The sequence below is a fragment of the Hetaerina americana genome, unplaced genomic scaffold (assembly GCF_022747635.1).
Source record: "Hetaerina americana unplaced genomic scaffold, ioHetAmer1.1.p SCAF_4, whole genome shotgun sequence".
In the NCBI taxonomy this organism is placed as follows: domain Eukaryota; kingdom Metazoa; phylum Arthropoda; class Insecta; order Odonata; family Calopterygidae; genus Hetaerina; species Hetaerina americana.
This window is the reverse complement of record NW_027286985.1, coordinates 48,722,793-48,742,493: the sequence shown is the minus strand read 5'-3', so window position 1 is coordinate 48,742,493 and position 19,701 is coordinate 48,722,793. Positions and strand designations below refer to the sequence as shown.

The 19,701-nt window shown below is 39.0% G+C and overlaps 1 protein-coding gene across 4 annotated transcripts in view; it reads left to right on the top strand.

Moving 5' to 3' along the window:
- The window catches only part of LOC139691891 (glutamate receptor 1-like), an 89,061-nt gene that overhangs the window by 8,047 nt on the left and 61,313 nt on the right, over positions 1-19,701 (top strand). For all 4 annotated transcript variants that reach the window (XM_071589823.1, XM_071589825.1, XM_071589822.1 and 1 more), the window contains exon 2: positions 559-711. In XM_071589823.1, coding sequence (XP_071445924.1) covers positions 559-711 — 153 coding nt within the window. The remainder of the gene's footprint in view (positions 1-558; positions 712-19,701) is intronic.

Here is a 19,701-nt window from a genome sequence, read left to right as displayed (position 1 = left end):
TAAGTTTCCACGTAAGAGAATTGAAATGGATGATTAATCTTTTTTTTTAACTTACCCTCGTGTCCGCGGGAGTAAAATAATATAAGGTTATAACTGTTTTATGGTGTTGTTTGAACTGTGACTTTCTAACTTTTGAGCCCGATGAATATAAATGTTACAGCAGTTTTTTATTAAAGCACTTCCCTCGGTGGAAAAGTTTTGAAACTTGATAATATCGCTCGAAAGATATACAATGCCTAAATTTTTTTAAATCATGAGCATGAAAATTTTAAAATTCGGTACCTTGAGGTTATGTACACTTTTTGTGAAAAAAACATCGCATTTTATGATTATCCCGGCTATTTGTCTTCACTACGAGAAAGAAGGCTAGTTTGCTTTGTCCTCCAGCAGAAAAACTTTCGGTTGGTCCACGTTTGCTTAAAAAGGATTAATGCGCTGAGCCTTGGTGATATAACATCGTCCTTTAGTTAGTACTGCATGAGTTATTTTCATTCATCTCGATCAAAAGTAAAATTGACCTTATATAACGCAAATTTTTTTTTCTCAAATTTTGAACAGGGGCGATCTTCGAGCAGGGGAAAGACGAGGTCCGCAATGCCTTCGCATTTGCCGTGCAGGCACACAACCAGAACGCCTCCGGGAGGCGGTTTGAACTTCAGGCGTACGTCGACGTCATCAACACAGCGGACGCCTTCAAACTTTCCAGACTGAGTGAGTATACACATTTGGCATTGGTTGCGATTTTATTTTCAGGTAAATCCATGACCTCAATTGCATTCCGTAAAGCCTTCTCCCACAAAAAAACGGGGTTTCGGTCGGAAATCATCCCGCTTCGTAATACCTCAGAAAACTGATAAATTCAGTGAAGGAAATCGGTGTAAATGTGCACATCTTATTACTTGCGAATCCCTTTTTATTGTTATTACAAAATAAAAGCGTAAATAGAGATTGGGAACATTTTTTAATACATGAAAATTTAAAGTGACATCTTTTCCGTTGACGGATTGTTTTTTTTTTTACTCTTGGGTTTCTTCGGGTACGCAAGTTGTTTTCTATGAAGTTTTTATAATATGATACAAACAAGATAAGATAATTTAAATTCTTACATAGTTGCTATCTTTTCAATAAAATAGGAAATAAATTATCCATGCTTTGGAATAAACTAGCTGCTATCTTAATGTTCTTTAAAATAAGGTACCAGTACATTCTTAGCTTCTCTATGTCTCGTATTGAATCTATTTTTAGTTTGATATATTATTTTTTTGCAGTTTCTCACGCAATAGAGCTGTTCAATGAAGTGAACTAGATAGAAAATTTTAGTATTTTGCATAATTTTCCAAACTGGTATGCCTGTTCATCCCCGTCTTATTTTCCAAAGTTTTCAAAAAGATAAAATGTACTTTTATTCCTGTTGCGAAGAATTTACGTTTACTTAGGCCGACATGGCTTTGATGTCATTTCTTACAGATGAGTGTGCATTTTTCATTAAAATTTATCAATTCTCTTTAACGATCCTGTTTACGGAATCGTAAAATCCGACCACGTCCTCATTTCAGTCTTAATTATCGACGGAACCAAGCTATTCTATCTCAAATGTAGGGATTGACATTTTTTGCTTTCTTCCATCTCCTCTCTGATTATAATGACCTTTACAACAAAACTAAACAGTTAAGCGTGTCTAAAAGATGTGATTTTTTTCATATTTCATTAAATTTTTGCTTAATTTCATTTATTTCTCAAAGCGGTATTTAGAGTAAATACATATACTGGAAGTCTTATTCAACATGATTCAAAGTATACAAATTTATTGAAATTTCTCTCGTTAGTAGCTCACAAATATAACATTACCCCAGTGGTTATCTTATTTATTTTTTGTTCTGGCTCTTGAAACTCCGTAAAATCGTGCGCGTTAGAAATTATTGCAAACAATATTTGTAAAGTTTGATGAAGAAATTATTTCTGAGACTGCTGTAATGAACGTCTTCCATTTGGAAGTGATCGTTTCGTGAGTTTGACTGCGTATTTAAGGATATGAGTGGCCAATAGAAGTTATCTCTTTTCTGAACACAGATTGACACTACGCCCTACCTATCCCTGTAATTATGAAAGTAGTTTAAAATTCTAAGAAACTGCGGGGGATGCCGAAACAGTAAATTATTACGGAGTCATCCGTTAATTCACGTAGTAATGCAACGAATTCAAATTGTAAAAAGCATTCGCTCGGCAAAGGCGAATGATCTCTATGCTTTGAAATTGTTGCATTATAACTGTGCACAACTTATCTTATGTTCCTCGCAAAAAAAATCGTCCGCCTATAGTAGTAGACTTTAAAAAAATGTAAATGCACCTCGTACCAATAGTATGTGTGCATGGAAAATGCCTTTTCTGAAATAAGTCATCTTTTTTACCTGGAATGCAATTATAGTTGCTTTTGTAGCTATTAGCAAAATTTAAAGTTATTGTAACCAAATCATTAATGTTTTTTTAATGGAGAAACATTTATTATTATCACGGAAATGTAATAGAACCTTGGTTCATCAGCAGTATTACTCAGAAGGTCTAAAACCCTAAGTTGACACTACAGAGAAATTGAAGAATTTGGGGAGTATACTTTCGTGAAGAAACTTTCGTGAAGTACATAAATTGTGTGTTTTATTGATGATTCAATTCAATTCAAATCAATTGATTTGCCAAGAGCATAATTAAGCTGCCTAATGGCAATACTGGCTACTAATGACAACTCCTATATCTATTCCTCCGCATTTCCCTTTATTAATGGCGAATCTAAAATTCTTTTTGTCGTTTTTGTCTTGTTCACTTTTAGGTGTTACCTAAGACTGAATTTACGTGATTCTTGGTACTTTCTGTCAAGTGATCCCCACAGTTATAACCGAGTACTTTTGAGATGGTTGCATTTTCATTCTAAGATCATCCTGTAGCAGCTAAGATCATCCTAAGCAGTGACGACACTTATTATTTTCATAGATTTGCAGCCTTGACGTGCTGAGAGGAGGGGCGCTTCGATTACCCATATATCTTGAACGGCAGAAACAATAATGATTTCCCCTGGTAGGGTCACTCATGCCAGGTAAATTAAATAAGGAGCAGCTGCTCCTCGATGAGATGTCAGAAAAACCGTCCAGCCCGAGCCCTGACAACTAAGGATCTCATCTCTCAAGGGATAAGGATCTCTCTCTTCATTGTATGAAGTGTCCGATGAGGGATAGACTGTTGGATATATCATCAGAGGTTATCATTTCTCTTACGAGTCAGTGGCATAATTAAAGAAGGCATAGAGGCCAAATAACTGCAGCTAACAGAGTAATGGCATGGAATTTTGGACGATGTTGAAGTCAGAGAAAAACGAATTAAGTCAGAAAATATAAAAAAGATGAGAAATTGCATTTTAAGGTTGTGAAAAAATTTCAATTCAATAAAAGTTGTTCGAGGTAAAATTGGATGAAATGTGGATCTCTGGAAAGGTATTTGCCGAGGGAGAGAGAGAGAGTAGTAATATTCCTATCGCGTGGAGCTAAGTGCACCGAGGGTAGCCCTAAAGCGAAACAGAAAATCGGGATAGGTATGAAGGAAAGTGAACAATAGTGAGAAGGAGAATGAAAAATTGTAGGTATAAAAGTAGAAACAAATTTTCTATTCTAACCTGGGTGTACACGCTGACATATGTATATTCATAGGGAGGAGGAAATAAGTGTTAGAGTTAATCAAGGGGAGGAAATATTTGGAAACGTTTCTGGAAGAAAACGCTCGATATTGATTGCTGATAAAGGCAGTGGCGGCCGGAGAAAACGATGTGAGGAAGCTGCGTGGTGTAAGAATGAGGAATAACTACGGTGAGAAAACGGTAGATTTTTTAACAAAAAACGCTGTTCAGTAATAATTAATGCTTGGATTAAACACCAAAAGAGCTTGGATACCGATTCCTAGACGTACTAATCCGATTGGCATAAATTTAGAAACACCATAATTCGCACGGCCTCTCAGATGTTGACGAATCATATGTAATTAAGTGATTACAAGATTTTACTCAAAATTCGTAACGTTTGGGACTTTGCTTAGTCGGAATATGAGAAGCAAAAACAGAAGAAATTGAAATCTATCACAGATTGCATCAGCGGAAAGTAGGATCTAGGAACAAATACTTACACAACAAACACTGCTACGCCTAAAAATCCCGCCAAACAAGACACTAAACACCCTAAAAACAGCTCGCAACCATGTTTTTAACTTTACGTCTTTCTACATCCCTTCCATCCTTTTCCTTCCCTTACCTCGTTTCTCCAACATTTTTCCCTCTTTCACTGTCTTCAACCCTCCATTGCCCCATAAAATGCCCTGCTTCCACTTTTATTGCTTCTGTGAATTTCTCCCAAAAACCTTCTCATTCCCTTCCGTCTCTGGCACTTCCTTTTTTGTTTTCCTTTCTCTTTTATTTAATCCGCCCTTCTCCAGCCATTCATCATGGCATTCTTCTCCCCCCGCATCCCGGAAGGCCCCAATCTTATCCAACATTTTCAATAAAAAATTTTCGGAGCTATGCAAAATTATTTTCCATATCTAAGTTTTTAGTATTCTTTTCGTTACATCTTAAATTAGGTCCCCGGCCATCAACTAGCTTCTCTTAGTAAAAGTATCTCATCCATGCCCATGGTTGTCTAAATGACTTCCTAAATAAGGGAAGTGTATGATCTAATTCATGACTTCCAACTTCAGAGTTTAACTTAGGCTTCATTTATCTTAAAAAACTTCATTATCTTCTTTTCAATATGATTAATTTTCATAATAATTAAAATATTATTAAGTAATAAAATCTGCAGGCTTCAGTGAAGCGTGATCTGTTAGGAAAATCATTGATTTTATACCTAAATATTCATAATTTTGAAGGAAAAGGACTTTTGTAAAAATCGAGGATGATTGAATGTATTCATGTTTTAAAATGTCATTGTGTGAATTGAAATGTTCTGTGTTGAATGAAGAAGCACTGCAAGCTCAATTATTTGTTTAAAATAATAATCTGGATAAGTTGCATCTGTGAGTCCATTAGTGGTGATAACAAAGGAACTCAACCGCTATTTATATTACACGATTTTGCGAGTCTTTGGGCTAGGAATGTAGAAGATGAGCTCTAACCTCGTCAAACCTTATGATCGAGGACTCCTTTATATTCTTCTCCGAATGCATGTCAATGGAAGTTGCAAATTCAGGTAATATTTCAGGTGCGTAGTCAGATATAATTTAAATAAATCAAGTATATTTTGGTTAAATGAACGTTTAATTATTGTATTCCGTGACCTAACTCGAGCCTTCGTTTGAGCGCTTTTATGTTCTGGTGTAAAAAACCCTTCCATTGTTAAAATGAAGAAAGCATTTATAACATCCGAGAAGATTTCTCTTCCTACAGTCACATAGTTCGTTGAAATTTCTAAAAATCCATGAATCGCTTATCCTTTTCCCATAAGAACATTGCGAAATTTTCCGAACTTCGAAAACGTATATCTATGTAAAAGCTACGAAGATTTTACTTTTTATTCTAATTTTATAGAAAGGAATACCGACTAAGATTGAGTTCAGAGATATCTGTTGAAATATAAATTCCAAATACGGCACAAAGTTATCATATTACTTTATCTAGGCACTTGTTAAATGGGTGTCAATGATGTTCGCGACCGGATACTACGTCGCCTGGCGAATGATCTCCAGTTATCCATTATTCAAACAGTGTGCTGCTGGCACTAAATGTACCGATGGTATTGCCTCGGGTCTTTAGAAAATTCCTAAGCATATAGCTCTTTATCCTGTCTCTTGTAATGCATCATTTGTTTTCTCACATTTATTTCCTCACATCTTAACTTTCTTACAAGCAGTCCTCGGACGGTCGCATCGTTTCTATGTGGCCCGTTGTCCGCGAAAGGTTTCCTACTAGGTCTTAATAAAAGACCAGGCTGATTAAAACACCATCAGCGTTATTAGGCTAGGAATTATTAGTTTTATTCCCTATACACTTGCGAAATGACTTTAAAAGCCCTCCATTGGGTGTTCGACGATGTGAAAAAGTTTCACATAGATGCACGGAATGGGAAAAATGAAGGGTGAGTGAGGGAATTTGTAGGAAGAAATGAAGTTAGAAAAGGCCTAGAGTCATATTTTTGCAAGTAAATTTAATTTTTAATATTCCTGAAACGGGGGTTTTATGTGCTCTGCTCGGCCTGCGGAACGTCTGTGGAGAAAATTACATATACTATGTATCGATTCTGGAGCAAATGTTCCCATTTTTCATTCCTGGTGAGTCCCATCTATATTATTAAATGCTCTAAGTTGGCGTTCGGGATGAAAATCTCGGCTCTTTTAAGTTTTTGAAAGGGTTCTATTCCAACTCTTTTTCATCTTTCCTGTTGACGGTCCACTTTCCAATTCAAATATGAACTCGGAGAGCCGCGTTGTACCTTCCCTATTGCACGCACTAAGCCCTCATCTGTTGGAATCCAAACTTTTGAAGCATACTCAAATCTTACTGAAGCAAATAAAACATCACTCCTTTCACTCTGCCCTCGGGTCTCATTATTTTAGTGAAGTGTGTTGCATGACCTTTTCATTGACCACTTGTTGACCTCGATGCCGTGTTTTTACCCAAATATATGGTAGGTGTATTTTTTTAACAGCATGTTATATCACGCAAGTTATGAAAATTTTGACTCGCAATATTCCTCACGAGTATATTTTGCGTTTCTGGACGTGAAATGTTCCTAGAAGTTACCGACATCAAACCGTTCGTTTTCAATGGTAACTTTTTCATTGCAGTCTATAAAAAATTAATACAGCTCATACTTCAGTACTCGTTGTCGAAGCTCCATAAAAAACTTCTTATAGGCAATGCCAAATATTAGTTCAACTAATATTCCTCACATATGGCTCCTAAAACTATTCGAGATTATTCCTGTTCAAGGCACTTATGTCTAAATATGTATTCAAGTTTTTTTCCGGACTATTTTTAGGTATCGATTGGATTGCGCAAATGGATTCGTATGCTGTGGTGAGGAGATGGAAAAAAGCGATTGGCAAGGTACTCGACTCCAACGAAATGAACGGTTAGATGTTAAAATACGCGAAGTATTCGTGTCATTCCTTCTTTGCGCTTCACATTCTTCTTTTATTTTCCTGTCAAATGGAAACACGATAATTTTATCTAGTGGACGAAGAAAATTGTTATCCTCTGTAAACATCCATTCTTAAGTATTCAATTTACACCCCTCACTATCGTACATCTCGGCCGAGAATTGAGTTCTCGTCCGCTCATGGCTTGTGTAAATCCTAGCCATTCTATTTTCAATGTTCCCTTTGAAAAAGGCTTTTAAAATACGAACAAAGTGGAAGGGATGGTCAAGAGCAAGGGCAGCGGATTTCACACATAACTGCCGAGAGATATGCCATCGGCACGCAAAAAAAGGGTCGCCTCATGCTCAGGTGGACTGCACTTTGTCTTTTCTGCCCCTCATTTACGTCACCCTTCTCCCTTGTCGTTTACACTGCCGCGTTTATTTTCCCGGATTCTCGTGGTGTGGATCTTCCGACCAATTCTCCTCTTGTGCTACGTCGGATTCGGGCTTGGGGAAATTACTTGAGCGGATAGTTTGGTGTGAACAGGCTAATTGGTAGAAGGGTCGTGCTTTCACGAAAGGAGAGTGATGAAGTGAACCCTGGAATGAACCAAATTCCATCCTTTCCGCCAGCCCACTAATTCTCTCAAAATTTTCATCTCCTCCATTTCGCCAGATTTGGCTTGGGGATGGCAGAAACTCTGAAATTATGTCATTTACGCCGATCACAAGAGGACACAGAGATCCTCAGTAAGGCTCATATTTAACGAGGCTTTGCGTGTTTGTGTGCGATTCATTACTCCGTCGATTTGTTTGCGGCAAATCTGTGCCTTTGGTATTCTTTCTCGGGGGATCATGAAGGTCGGATTTGGATTGAAATGTGTAAACTAAACATTCATTTATTTATCAGCATTCAACCATCAATCATTTCTCCGAACTGATAGATGCTGTGCCGAATGTAGAAACTATTTTGGGTTTCTTTCGTTGGTCATGGAAACTTGCTGAGATTATACCCTACCTTCTGGAATAATTTCGTATACATACATCCACAATTTATCTTCTCGTCAAAACTATAAATAACACTAAGGTTGCGGTGTTTTTTGTTGTTTTTTCAGTAAATTACTTCGTCTGCCAATCAGAGGGAAAATATCAAAAGGGAGACAGAGAGTAAGAGGTGATTAAACAGAGAGCCTATAAATTACTTGGAATGTGATTGGAAAAATGTATTTTATTTGAGTTCACGTAATACAGGTTAAGTGGAGCTTTCCTACCGTGATCCTGTAGTATTCAATTGGAATTACAAGGCCATTTCTCGAAGCCTCTATGAAGGTCAATTTTGTAATCAGGTTTGTTATTTTAATCAATCTCGCTCTTCCCGATCATCGCTCTATGCACTACGGTGCCGTTGGAAATTATCGTCATTTGTAAATAAATACGAAGCTGAGCGTATCCAGATAGTAAAATTAAAGTAATAAATAACTTTTCATTTCAATGACGTGAATGTACTTTGTATTGATAGAAATTAAACGTTCGCGCTCGCAGACACCAAAGTAATCTGATGCATAATCTCTCAATCAATTTCAATTAAAATAATCCAGAGCACATAGGTTTGAGGAAACGTTTAATTAGTCACAAACATAAAAAAGAACCTTTTTGTGTGTGAAACGTTATCATTTAATGTCGCTACGTCAACTTTACCTACTTGTAACAAATCATAAAACGGTAACAACGGTGTTGGTAATCCAGACGGGCAGCAATCTTCGCGCTTTATTGGAACTTGAAACTTTAGTTCCCATATCGTGTATTATATGAATGGCGATGTTTATGTTTTCCAGTAATTAGTAGTTCAAGTAAATAAAACAGTGCGACAATAGTTTTTTTTACCTTTTAAAGAGTTTATAGGTCGCCATGCCGGTGTTTCACAGTTCGATTTACGGTTCGTTCAAAGAAAGGGAGGCTGGTGTGTGGAGGTTTATACCATCCTTGGATCCATTTCCGCCTTAGTCCTGAATGGTAGCCAGGGTTCGCTTGAGTCATTGTCGAAGGACGTGGGAACACTTAAATTAGGTCTTTTTAAGATGCTTCTTTGCAAACTATCAAAATCAATAATTCATGGAACTTTTTCAGTCGTATGAATTTTAAGATGAAAGATATATGATAATTGCATAACACCGAACTTAATCAAGATCACTTATTGAATTAATGGAGAAATATTCCCAGCATTTTAAACGAAGGATTTTCTCAAGGAGAACCTTTTAAACGGTATTATTTTTTCAACTTTAAAAGTAACATTAAATACGCTTCAAAATTTTTAAAATTGAACCATTATAGATAGGATCAATTGAAATGATTGAAAACAAATCAAGAACTTAGTGAGAGTAATGAAAATTTGGGGTTGTGTTTTTATAAGCTATCGCTTTTTATTAACATAGCTAAGAATTTTGCCATATGTTAGACAATAAGCTTTTGTTGAAGTGAGTGTATTTCATATTCCAAAGGTTTTTGAATACCATCCTTATTAACCTAACTGCATTATCTGTAGCTTTTTTTAAGTTCAACCCGCATTGACCTGGAGAGGAAACCGGAAAATATTTCGGTACCGCTAGACCGGCCAGCGAAAGGAATGCCTGATTTTCAGTTCATATGATATTAATTTTAGAAGAGTAAGTATTCTTGCTGAGTAGAATGGATTATACTTTAGAGAATCGCTCCTCTGATGGGTGCAGAGACAGCCATTGGCCGATGATGATGGCAAGATAAGTCGAAAAATTTCACCTGATATAAGTTTCTGACATGGTTTTTTAAAGCATTTACTTGCGATAGATATCGCTTTTGGTTCATTTTTCTGATAATACTTTTCTCTTAGAACCACTTTTAATTCCATCTCCAAGAAAAAAGTCTCTGCGATAGGAAAATTAAGCTTTGAGGAAAATTGCTCCCTCCCTTCTGGCGATGGGTAGGCTGTTCGTTTCCCTTTAGTCCCGACCTGGCCCACGTCTTTCGACTCTGATTAGCTATCGAGCTTTCTTTTTTTTAAATACCGATCGACGGATGAACCCTGGGAGCGCGCTCGGCATCTTGAAAATGCTGGCATTCCGGGGCATCGTCTACCCCTACCCGCCGCCCCACCCCCCCTTCGAAACTAGGAGACGGGAGACTCGATGGGAAGAAGCAGCGGGAAAGGAAGTGGAAGGGGTGGGGTTATTGTGCGGAGCCAAGGAGAAGCTTTTGATATGTGGAACATCATTACATCCCTTAGGTACATAGATTGGCTTCGTTGGGTGAATCCATCCGGGCATGATACGATACAACATTCTTGCACGACTTTTGTAGGAACCTCTATAAAATACGAACACAGGAGAAGTGGGGAAGGCGGAATCGAGCAGATCACAAGCGCAAAAATATTTCCTTCGCCTGAACTTAAACCACGGATCTTTCGACTTGCCGGGCCGATGCTCTAACCACTTGAGCTATCGAGGAAGCGTAATTTTACTGAAACCTGCGGGGGGGTTTATGCAACCAAGTGCCCCAATTCTTTGGCCAGGAGATGGCGCTGGGGGGCTGTTTCATCCAGCATAGTATTTTTGCACTTGTAATCGGCTCTATTACGCCTTCCCCACCTATTGTGTTCCTCTTTTATATGTGTTCCTATCCCTTTTTCGTACATCTATTACCATGCGAATGAGATTATGTTTGCCATATGGCGGGCTTTTGTGTTCGAATAAGTAATGTGTGTGTGTGTGTATATATATATATATATACATACATATATATATATATATATATGTATGTATATATATATGTATATATGTATGTATATATATATATACACACACACACACACATTACACATTCGAACACAAAAGCCCGCCATATGGCAATATATATATATGTATATATATGTATATATGTATGTATATATATATATATATACACACACACACACATTACACATTCGAACACAAAAGCCCGCCATATGGCAAACATAATCTCATTCGTATTCAGGAAGTTCTCTCGGGTTTCCCACCGGGTCAGCGTGGTGTGCACCGACGTTTCGACGGCTAACTCTGCCATCGTCTTCAGGGTGAAGTGCAGAGCAATGAATTCGCCATGTATTTATACCCTGTCGTAGGGTCAGGTGTCCTCCGCTTGGTCCGATGTGTTCCCAAGTGCCGAGCCGCCCCGGTGACGTCTCGTACTTTCAATTTTTCTCAGCACAGGTCTCCACGTGCTGCTGATCTGGAAGCCAGTGTCCCTGTTGAAGGTATTCTGTCCTTCCAGTCGGATTTCCACGGCTTCCTTCGCCACTCGGTCCCAGTAGCCGTTCGTGTGACAAAGTCTTTTGGTGCTCCCCCAGTCAATCCGATGACCATGCGTGATGCTGTGTTCGGCGACTGCAGACTTCTCAGGGTAATGGAGTCTGATGCATCGCTCATGCTCCGTTAGTCGCTTTTCAATTGTGCGGCCAGTCTCCCCGATGTATACCTGGCCGCACTCACACGGGATCCGGTATACCCCCGGCGCCTTCAAACCCCGTTCGTCTTTTGCCGTGCCAAGGAAGTTCTTCAATTTTCCTTGTGGCTTGTGGATGGTTTCCACTTTATGTTTCCTTAGTATCCTGGAGATCTTATGGGATACCGTGGAAACAAAGGGGATGCTGACCCTGGCAACGGGTTTTTCTCTTTCCTCTCTCTGACGGTCGTTTCTGGTGAAGGCCCTTTTAAGGGCCAAATTGACCTCCCGGCTTGTGTATCCATTCTGAAGGAAAGTATTTTTCAGGTGATGAACTTCTGCCTCCAAACCTTCCTGGTTTGACACGCATTTTTCCCGGTGGATGAGCGTTGACATAACCCCTCGTTTTTGGGCAGGGTGATGGTGGCTTTTCCCGTTCAAATAGAGATTGGTGTGGGTAGGCTTCCTATACACCTTGTGGCCTAAGCTCCCGTCCGCTTTCCTTTCAATTAGGATATCCAGGAATAGATAGATAGATATATATATATATATATATATATACATACACATTCAAACACGAAATCCCACCAAACGGCGAATAAATACTCATATATACAGAAACAGATATAAGGAAAAGGGATAGGAACACACATAAAGAACGAACACAATATAGGTGGGGAAGGCGGAATCGAACGGATCACAAGAGTAAAAATATTTCCTTGACCGGGACTCGAACCTCGGATCTTTCCACTTGCCCGGCGGATGCTCTTAACCACTTGAGCTATCGAGGAAACGTAATTTACCCTGAGATCCGCGGGTCTAATATGTCGCATATACTATATATGCATACAAATTTTTAGATTCTTGTTTGTTTTTTATGAGTTCCTATCCCTTTTCTTTGTATCTATGTAAATCCAAGTGAATTAATAATGTGTGTGTGTATATATATATATATATATATACGAGGGTCATCCGGAAAGTAGTACCCGTTCGTGAAATAAAAAGACAAAAGTAAATATTAACAAACATAAAAAATTTTATTTGAAAGAGGATACTTTAAACTACTTCTCAACATAATCTCCAAGCAAATTAAGGCATTTGTCATAACGTGGGACAAGTTTCTGTATTCCTGCTGCATAGTCCTTCGCCGCCAGCTCATTGAGATACGCGAGGGACCCATCTTGCACAAATTTTTGCATAATGCAGATGGTGTTTAACAATTTCATGAACAATTGTTCGAGAAACATTGGGAAAATGCTCACAGATGTCATCAATTGTGACGCGCCGATCGTTCCTCACGAATTCGTCAACTGAGCTCACCAGTTGGTCTGTAATGACAGACGGTCTCCCCGAACGCTCATCGTCGTGTGTGTTCCCCCTCCCCATGTTGAAGTTGCGACACCACCGCCGAACAGACGACTCGTCCATTACATTGTCTCCATACACCTCCTTTAATTGGCGATGAATATCACATGGGCGAACGTTTCTTGCATTGAGGAATTTAATCACTGCCCTCACTTCACAACTGGCGGCGTTCTCAATTTTTTTAAACATTGTAAACAATCACAGAAACAACACAGGCAATGCTAGCGTCACGCAACTTGGCTCAGAGAAGGCAGACAAGCCACTGAAGCTATCTGACCTCGTCCAGCGGCTACTCGCGTCGTCAGCACTTCATGCGGCACGAACGGGTACTACTTTCCGGATGACCCTCGTATATATATATATATATATACACATGCACACACTTGACCCAACGATAATTTTCACATTTACCTCTTGGAAATTTAGCTGTATATGATATCTTAATTAGCTAAAACCGAATAATAAATCGTCGTTTATCTTTTTAATTAAACTTTTTGTTCAGGGAACGCAAAAAAAGTATCGACATCCACATTCACTGCTGGACCGCTGTTTTTGTATATGTGCGCAATATAAGCAATTGCTTGAAATTTTCCTTTTCATCTCAAGTAGATCTTCATTATGGTGATTGAGTGAAGTAAAAAAAGTGAACTCATCACATTGTTGATTTTGATGCCTTCTTATTCAATAGGCATCTTTTCTGGCGAATTTCGAAAAGAAATGGGATGGGAGACAGTGATGTCAAAATATGTGAAAAGGGGCAGATTTAGGAGGGGAACAGAATCAAATGGGCATTGAAAATAAAACAACCCTAGGCTAGATCATTAATGGCGATAACTGTAATCAAGCCCATTTATAATAATCATTTCTAATAATGATTAGTTTTTCGTTACGTCTAATATAGTATGTTTAGTGAGTTTTTTATACCAATCTTCAAAGGAATGTTTATTACATTTCTTTCGATAAAAGTTTGCATTTTATACTCTCCAAAACCACGCAGAGAAACTCGTTATATAGTAATATATAGCTGGAGTTGATATTTGAGACTTATTCGACCGTCGATTCGGTTTGGTGGGTAAATTTCTAGTCAACTCGAATGTCATGTGTTCGAATCCCAACTAGGGCATATAATAGCATTCGCAATTGTGACATTACAGTTCGATTTGGCATCAACCATTAAATCACCTTAAAAACCCAAAGCTACTGCATTAAAAATGAAAGAAAACCTCGACGAAGAAAACTTCCTTCCATTCACCATTAATGCTTTTTTTTGGAATGCCTGGGTCTCATTGTCACTGCAATAATATCATCAGTTGTCCATCCCGCTTTAATATACTCTCTTGCCCTTTCGACTCCTGTCTACTCCCTCTATCCGTTTTCATCTACTGGTTATGCGTTAAGACTCACGGATATGGATCCTCGTTTTTTGGAGTCCCTTCGTTGCCCCGTGAGAGGGAATGAAATAACCAGTCAATCAATCATCCCACTCCCTCCCGATCCTCTTCCATCCCATTCCTCCCTCCATCCCGTTCCCGCCACGGGAGAGTACCTTTGGCCACGCACGTAAAAACACGCGCACAAACGCCCGGTAGCGGGGAGCCTCTCCAGGGAGAGGCGAGGAGGAGGTGATGGGAGCGCTCCACTCCTTCGTCCGGGAGCGAAGGCTGGTTGCAGCAACCTCTTCCTTCCCCCTCCCCTTCCCACCACTCCCCCCTACATCACAGGCACACACACACACACGCCCTCCTACTCCTCGCTATACCCACGAACCCAACCCTGATAGGTCCACGATCATGCGCGCTCCGGTTTCATCGATCTGTCGTAGTCACTCCGTTTCTCTATCTCTCTCTCAGTATCCCTCCCTGTTGGCGGAGGCCTCTTTCTCTCTCTGTCTCTCTCTCCCCCTGCAACGCAACCGCTCGCCGCCGCTTACGGGCGAGGCGAGGGGGATATGGACCCCATATAAAGCTTATCCCACTCCCTCACCGGCACCTCCACCGCCACCCGACCGCTCTCCTGTTTCTCTCCCCCTCCCCTTCCGCTTTCCGACCAACTTCCACGTACGTTGATGGCGCGAAATCCACCACCCCTCCTTCGCCCATTTCCCCGCCTCCATCCCTCCCATCCCCCCCTCACCATCAAGCCTCCCACGCCCATTTCGCTCTTCTTTCCCCCACCACACCTCCACCCGCGCGCGCACCCCCTTGCCCGGTAATCGCACGATGATGAACCCTTCTCTTCCACGACCGTCTCAAAAAAAGTGTTTCCCGAAGTGTGAATTGTGGTGGGACTTTGCGACGATTTTTCTCCCGTCCATCCGCAAGAGTTGAAACTTTTTAGCGACCATGGCAGTCCCGCAGACAGATCCCAAAGTGTTGTGCATTTCCTCTCGCGCTTTTGGTCGAAATATAACATGTATTCCGTCGTGTTTTCTCTGATCCTAGTTTTTTTGCGTTTTTCGCTTCTTGATTCCGCAGAAATAGGCGGATAATATAAAATAGCCATAGAAAAATTTAAGTAACTCAAAACTATTGCCGTTATTAGATTAGATAAATCTATTATTGAGGCGAGTTGCCACCTCCCTTCCCTGTCTTTTTGATGAATCAGTACACCGAGTTGTCGGATCTCTCTGGTCTTTCTCGAAATGTTTAATTTTTGGACGGACCCATATTATTTTGGTCGAATAATTTTGTTCATCCTTTCTACTTTTTGATCGTTTGAGCTTTTTGATGAATGTGAGAGTTCACCTGGCGTATGAAATACATTTGCAGTAAAGGTTAGCAGTATTGTTTTCTAAATCTGATAAATTTCAATTCTTACTGAATTGAAAATGGCGAAAAATTCAATTGAAAATTTTTGCGGAAAATATCTTCTGTTTGACATCAATATTGAAAAGTGAACTTGAAATCGACGGATAACGAGTTACTCCAGATGAATAAACACGATTTAATGATCCAATCTACCCTAGGCTATTCGAATTTTTAAGAGGCCAATTCCTTTGTTCTTTCCCTTCCAATTTCTTCTGGGAGGTCAGAGGATCGGGGTACGTTCGATTCCTTTTTTCCGCCCATTCCCCTCCATCTCACTTGCTATATCTCTATTATCGAAGCCACGTACGATGCTTCCAATGAAGGTCAGACGTGAAGCCCTCAGCGGACGAGACCGAGACTAAACCGCAATACTATATATGACGTATTTTGTCCCGCCATCCGACTGATAATTCTCAAATCCTTATGGTCCCTTCTCGTATCTTTCACACCTTATCACAGAATAATTCGCAGTTTGGAAAAATTGATCGAATACGGGCATTCCCACTGTTTTCATATTCATCAGTGCATCATATTATTTTGGCTGATACCAAATGTTGTTACATTCAAGATAATTTTACAAAAACTATGTTTAGGATAAATAAAGCAGTACTTCACGTAAATTATCCGTGGTAGGTGTGATGGACCAAGTACACGAAGACTTCCTGTAGTTTATTTTGAATTAGTTGAAGTGGTCACCGCAAAATCACCGCCGGAATCGTATCCACTCCCCTCCCCCCGGGAATGGAATTTATATTCCTCGGTGTGCCACTACGCTTTCATGGTTCATCTAACTCGGTACTATCAGCATAGAATGTCGGCTCATCATAAAGAGATAACAAAATTGATCAATGAGTCAAGTTAAAATATATTTTGTGACATTGGTTACACTTACTAAAGCATCATTAGGTAAGTCATAATATCATGTGCTCACGAGCGTAAACCTGCATATGGTTGGGGTTGAGAGGGAGGGGCGAAACGTGGGAGCGGACTGCCATTGGTGGTCAAAGGAAGGATGTGGGGATATCTGTCTCAATACCAGGGACCCGATGATGCTGTAATAAGCGCAATATAGGTCATAATAAATATTTAACTTGTGAAATTGCTCATTTTTGTGATCTTTGTGATGTTTCCTTCCCACAAAATAATATCGCTTGAGTGTTCAGAATTTTGTGCGTCGTATCCTCTTGTGCTGGTATTTCTTGTATCACTAGATACCTCAGATTATTATCACCCCTAATTTTTTTTCGCCATTTTTTGCATTATCATCCACACTCTTGTCATGGATTACCAATGTAATACGAAAATGCGCCACGGAAATATTGACGAATGTTCCATAATAGCCATTTCTGTCGGCTGGAGCTCGTTTTATTCGTGCCAAAACATAAGGTTCATTGCTTAATAATTCTTAAATTTATACCCTATCCCTAGAGGTACCCTTTGCAGTGAGACTAAAATAGTATCCATGAAAACACAGTTTGCAGCCGTGAATATATGCGCCATTAAATTGTGTTTTGTACTGCCATGCACAACACCTGAAATGCTAATGTAATAATGAATTATTCCTATTGTTTTTCAGTACAACAGAGAAGTATGTTGAAAATTATGCTATAAAGTTAATGTAAATACCTCACAAAACAAAAAAATTACAATCTCGCAACTCCATTGTATATTTCTCCGAGGAAGTTCGCGTTGCTAATTTTGTTGCGGATATCCTCATTCCGCGAAGGGCTTCCGTTTGTCCTCCGATCTCTTATCTGAACATCAACCACCATTAGACTTTAGTCCTCCCTCCTGTCTCTCACTTTCTGCTATTCGCCCAAGCGTATGAGCCTGAAAAGGGAAGTGCGGTGATAGCAGTGTGGGTTTCCTTTCATTAAATCGAGATAGCGCGAGCAACTGGGGTAGTTAGACTTGAGGAATTATAGCCAAAATCTCTCCATCGCCGCAGCAAATCGTGAACACGTTCACTCGACACACGCACGGGGTGCCCGAAATAGAACACAAATGAGAATTTTTCGATAGCCTGCCAACTATTGTGCTATCCTTAATTCCATGTGTCGCGTAGCTTACGAGTCAGGGCCTAAGCTCATATTTCCAGAATGAATCTAGGAATCTATTCGGGAAAAGGGGGAGAAATCGGTTTAATCGGCAAGTGCTACGAAATCATTAATGAAATGGCCATGTGTAATTTGGAAAATTTACTAACCATAATCAGCATGGAAGTATGAATGCATTTTAAGTCAATTTTTTCGTCAAGTCCAGCGTACGTTATGACTCCCACAATCCGCATAATGGTGGGCTCTTCCTGGTGGGGCTTCGCTCTACTGGTACGAAAGGGCAATGCGTTCAAGTCATTTCAGCAATACAGGAGACGGATCGTTAGCTCGGGCGTATTCGAAATGCAATGATTTGCGTGCGGGGCTTGTAACCATAAATTGGTCCATTAATGCCGGCCAAGTGGTTGGATTCCCCCTCCAGCTTTCAATGCCGGGGAATCATCGAAAATACTGGATAAAGAAGGAACTGAGGATTTTTATGAACTTCAACCTCCACTTTTAGGTCACTACTTGAATTAATGAACCTCGTATATTATATATATATATATATATATATATATATATATATATATATAATATTTGGACGGCACAATAGAACACAAATAAAATAGTAACACTTAAAAGGACACTCACATCGTAGATTGTTTAAGCTTTCGGCCTTCTCCGAGGCCTTCAAGTAAGACTTTGAGTGCCAAGTAAGACTGTGAGTGTCCTTTTAAGTGTTTTAACAATTTTATTTGAGTTCTATTGTGCCGTCCAAATATTATACTGCTTGTGTGAGCGTCTCTATATCATCGATATGTAAATATATATATATATATATATATATACATATAATAAATAAATATATATATATTTATTTATTTATATATATTTATATATATATATATAAGAGGGACCTGATATAGAGTAGGATGATGGATTTTTTGTTTTGTTAGGAATAATAAAATGTTTGTTTGGTAGTTGTGTCCATCCAAAAACCTACCTTAATCGGTATATTACCTTTAAAAAAAAAATATGTATATATATATATATATATATATATATATATATATATATATATATATATATATATATATATATATTAGGTGTCCATGGAACTTCTGTTGAGTCGTCATGATAAGGCTGTGCACCACGTAATGTCAACACAATTGAGTTTTCGAAAATAAGATAAAAAGCATGTTACTACGCAGCCATTTTTTAATCTCCTTTTCAAATTCTGCACACCTAATACACAAATATACTTATGCTAACACATTCAGATGCTCTCTCTTTTTACGAATTTATTTTTCTAAGGAATCTATTGGATCAGAAAATGAGACTTTGCATATATTTTACACAGTCCGCTATTAAATTACCGTTATCCCACTTTGATGATTGTTAAAATTCGTGATAAGAGATAATTAAACCAGTTTAAGTAAACTCGTCAAATGAAAAGTCATTTGGGGCATAAAATATGAATTCACAAACTTTAAATCAAACATACGAGTACGTATATGATGCGGGGATTTCTTGCGCCTGAAATATGACTTTCAAACCTCGAATAATGCGTTTTGTAATCCAGGACTTGTTTCCTATCTACAGATATTTTCTCCTCGTCTCTGGAACCAAACCTGCATTATCCAATTATTACCATTTGAATATTTTGGAGCATTACTTTTTCATGCTCTTACTTGCTTGAAAATGAAATAATAACCTCCTCATTATCAATTACGAGCGGAAAAGTATATTTTTAAGGGCAAACCTTTTTTTTAATCCCTTTCTATTTTTGGTATGCTTCCTCTACCTTGCCTAAATTAATTTTACTTATCACATCCCTACAATTTTCACCCTATTTGCAAATTCCGTTTCGCTTGAACCAGCGCGTCACGACACCCTTATCCTGATTTCCATTATTCCTCTACAACG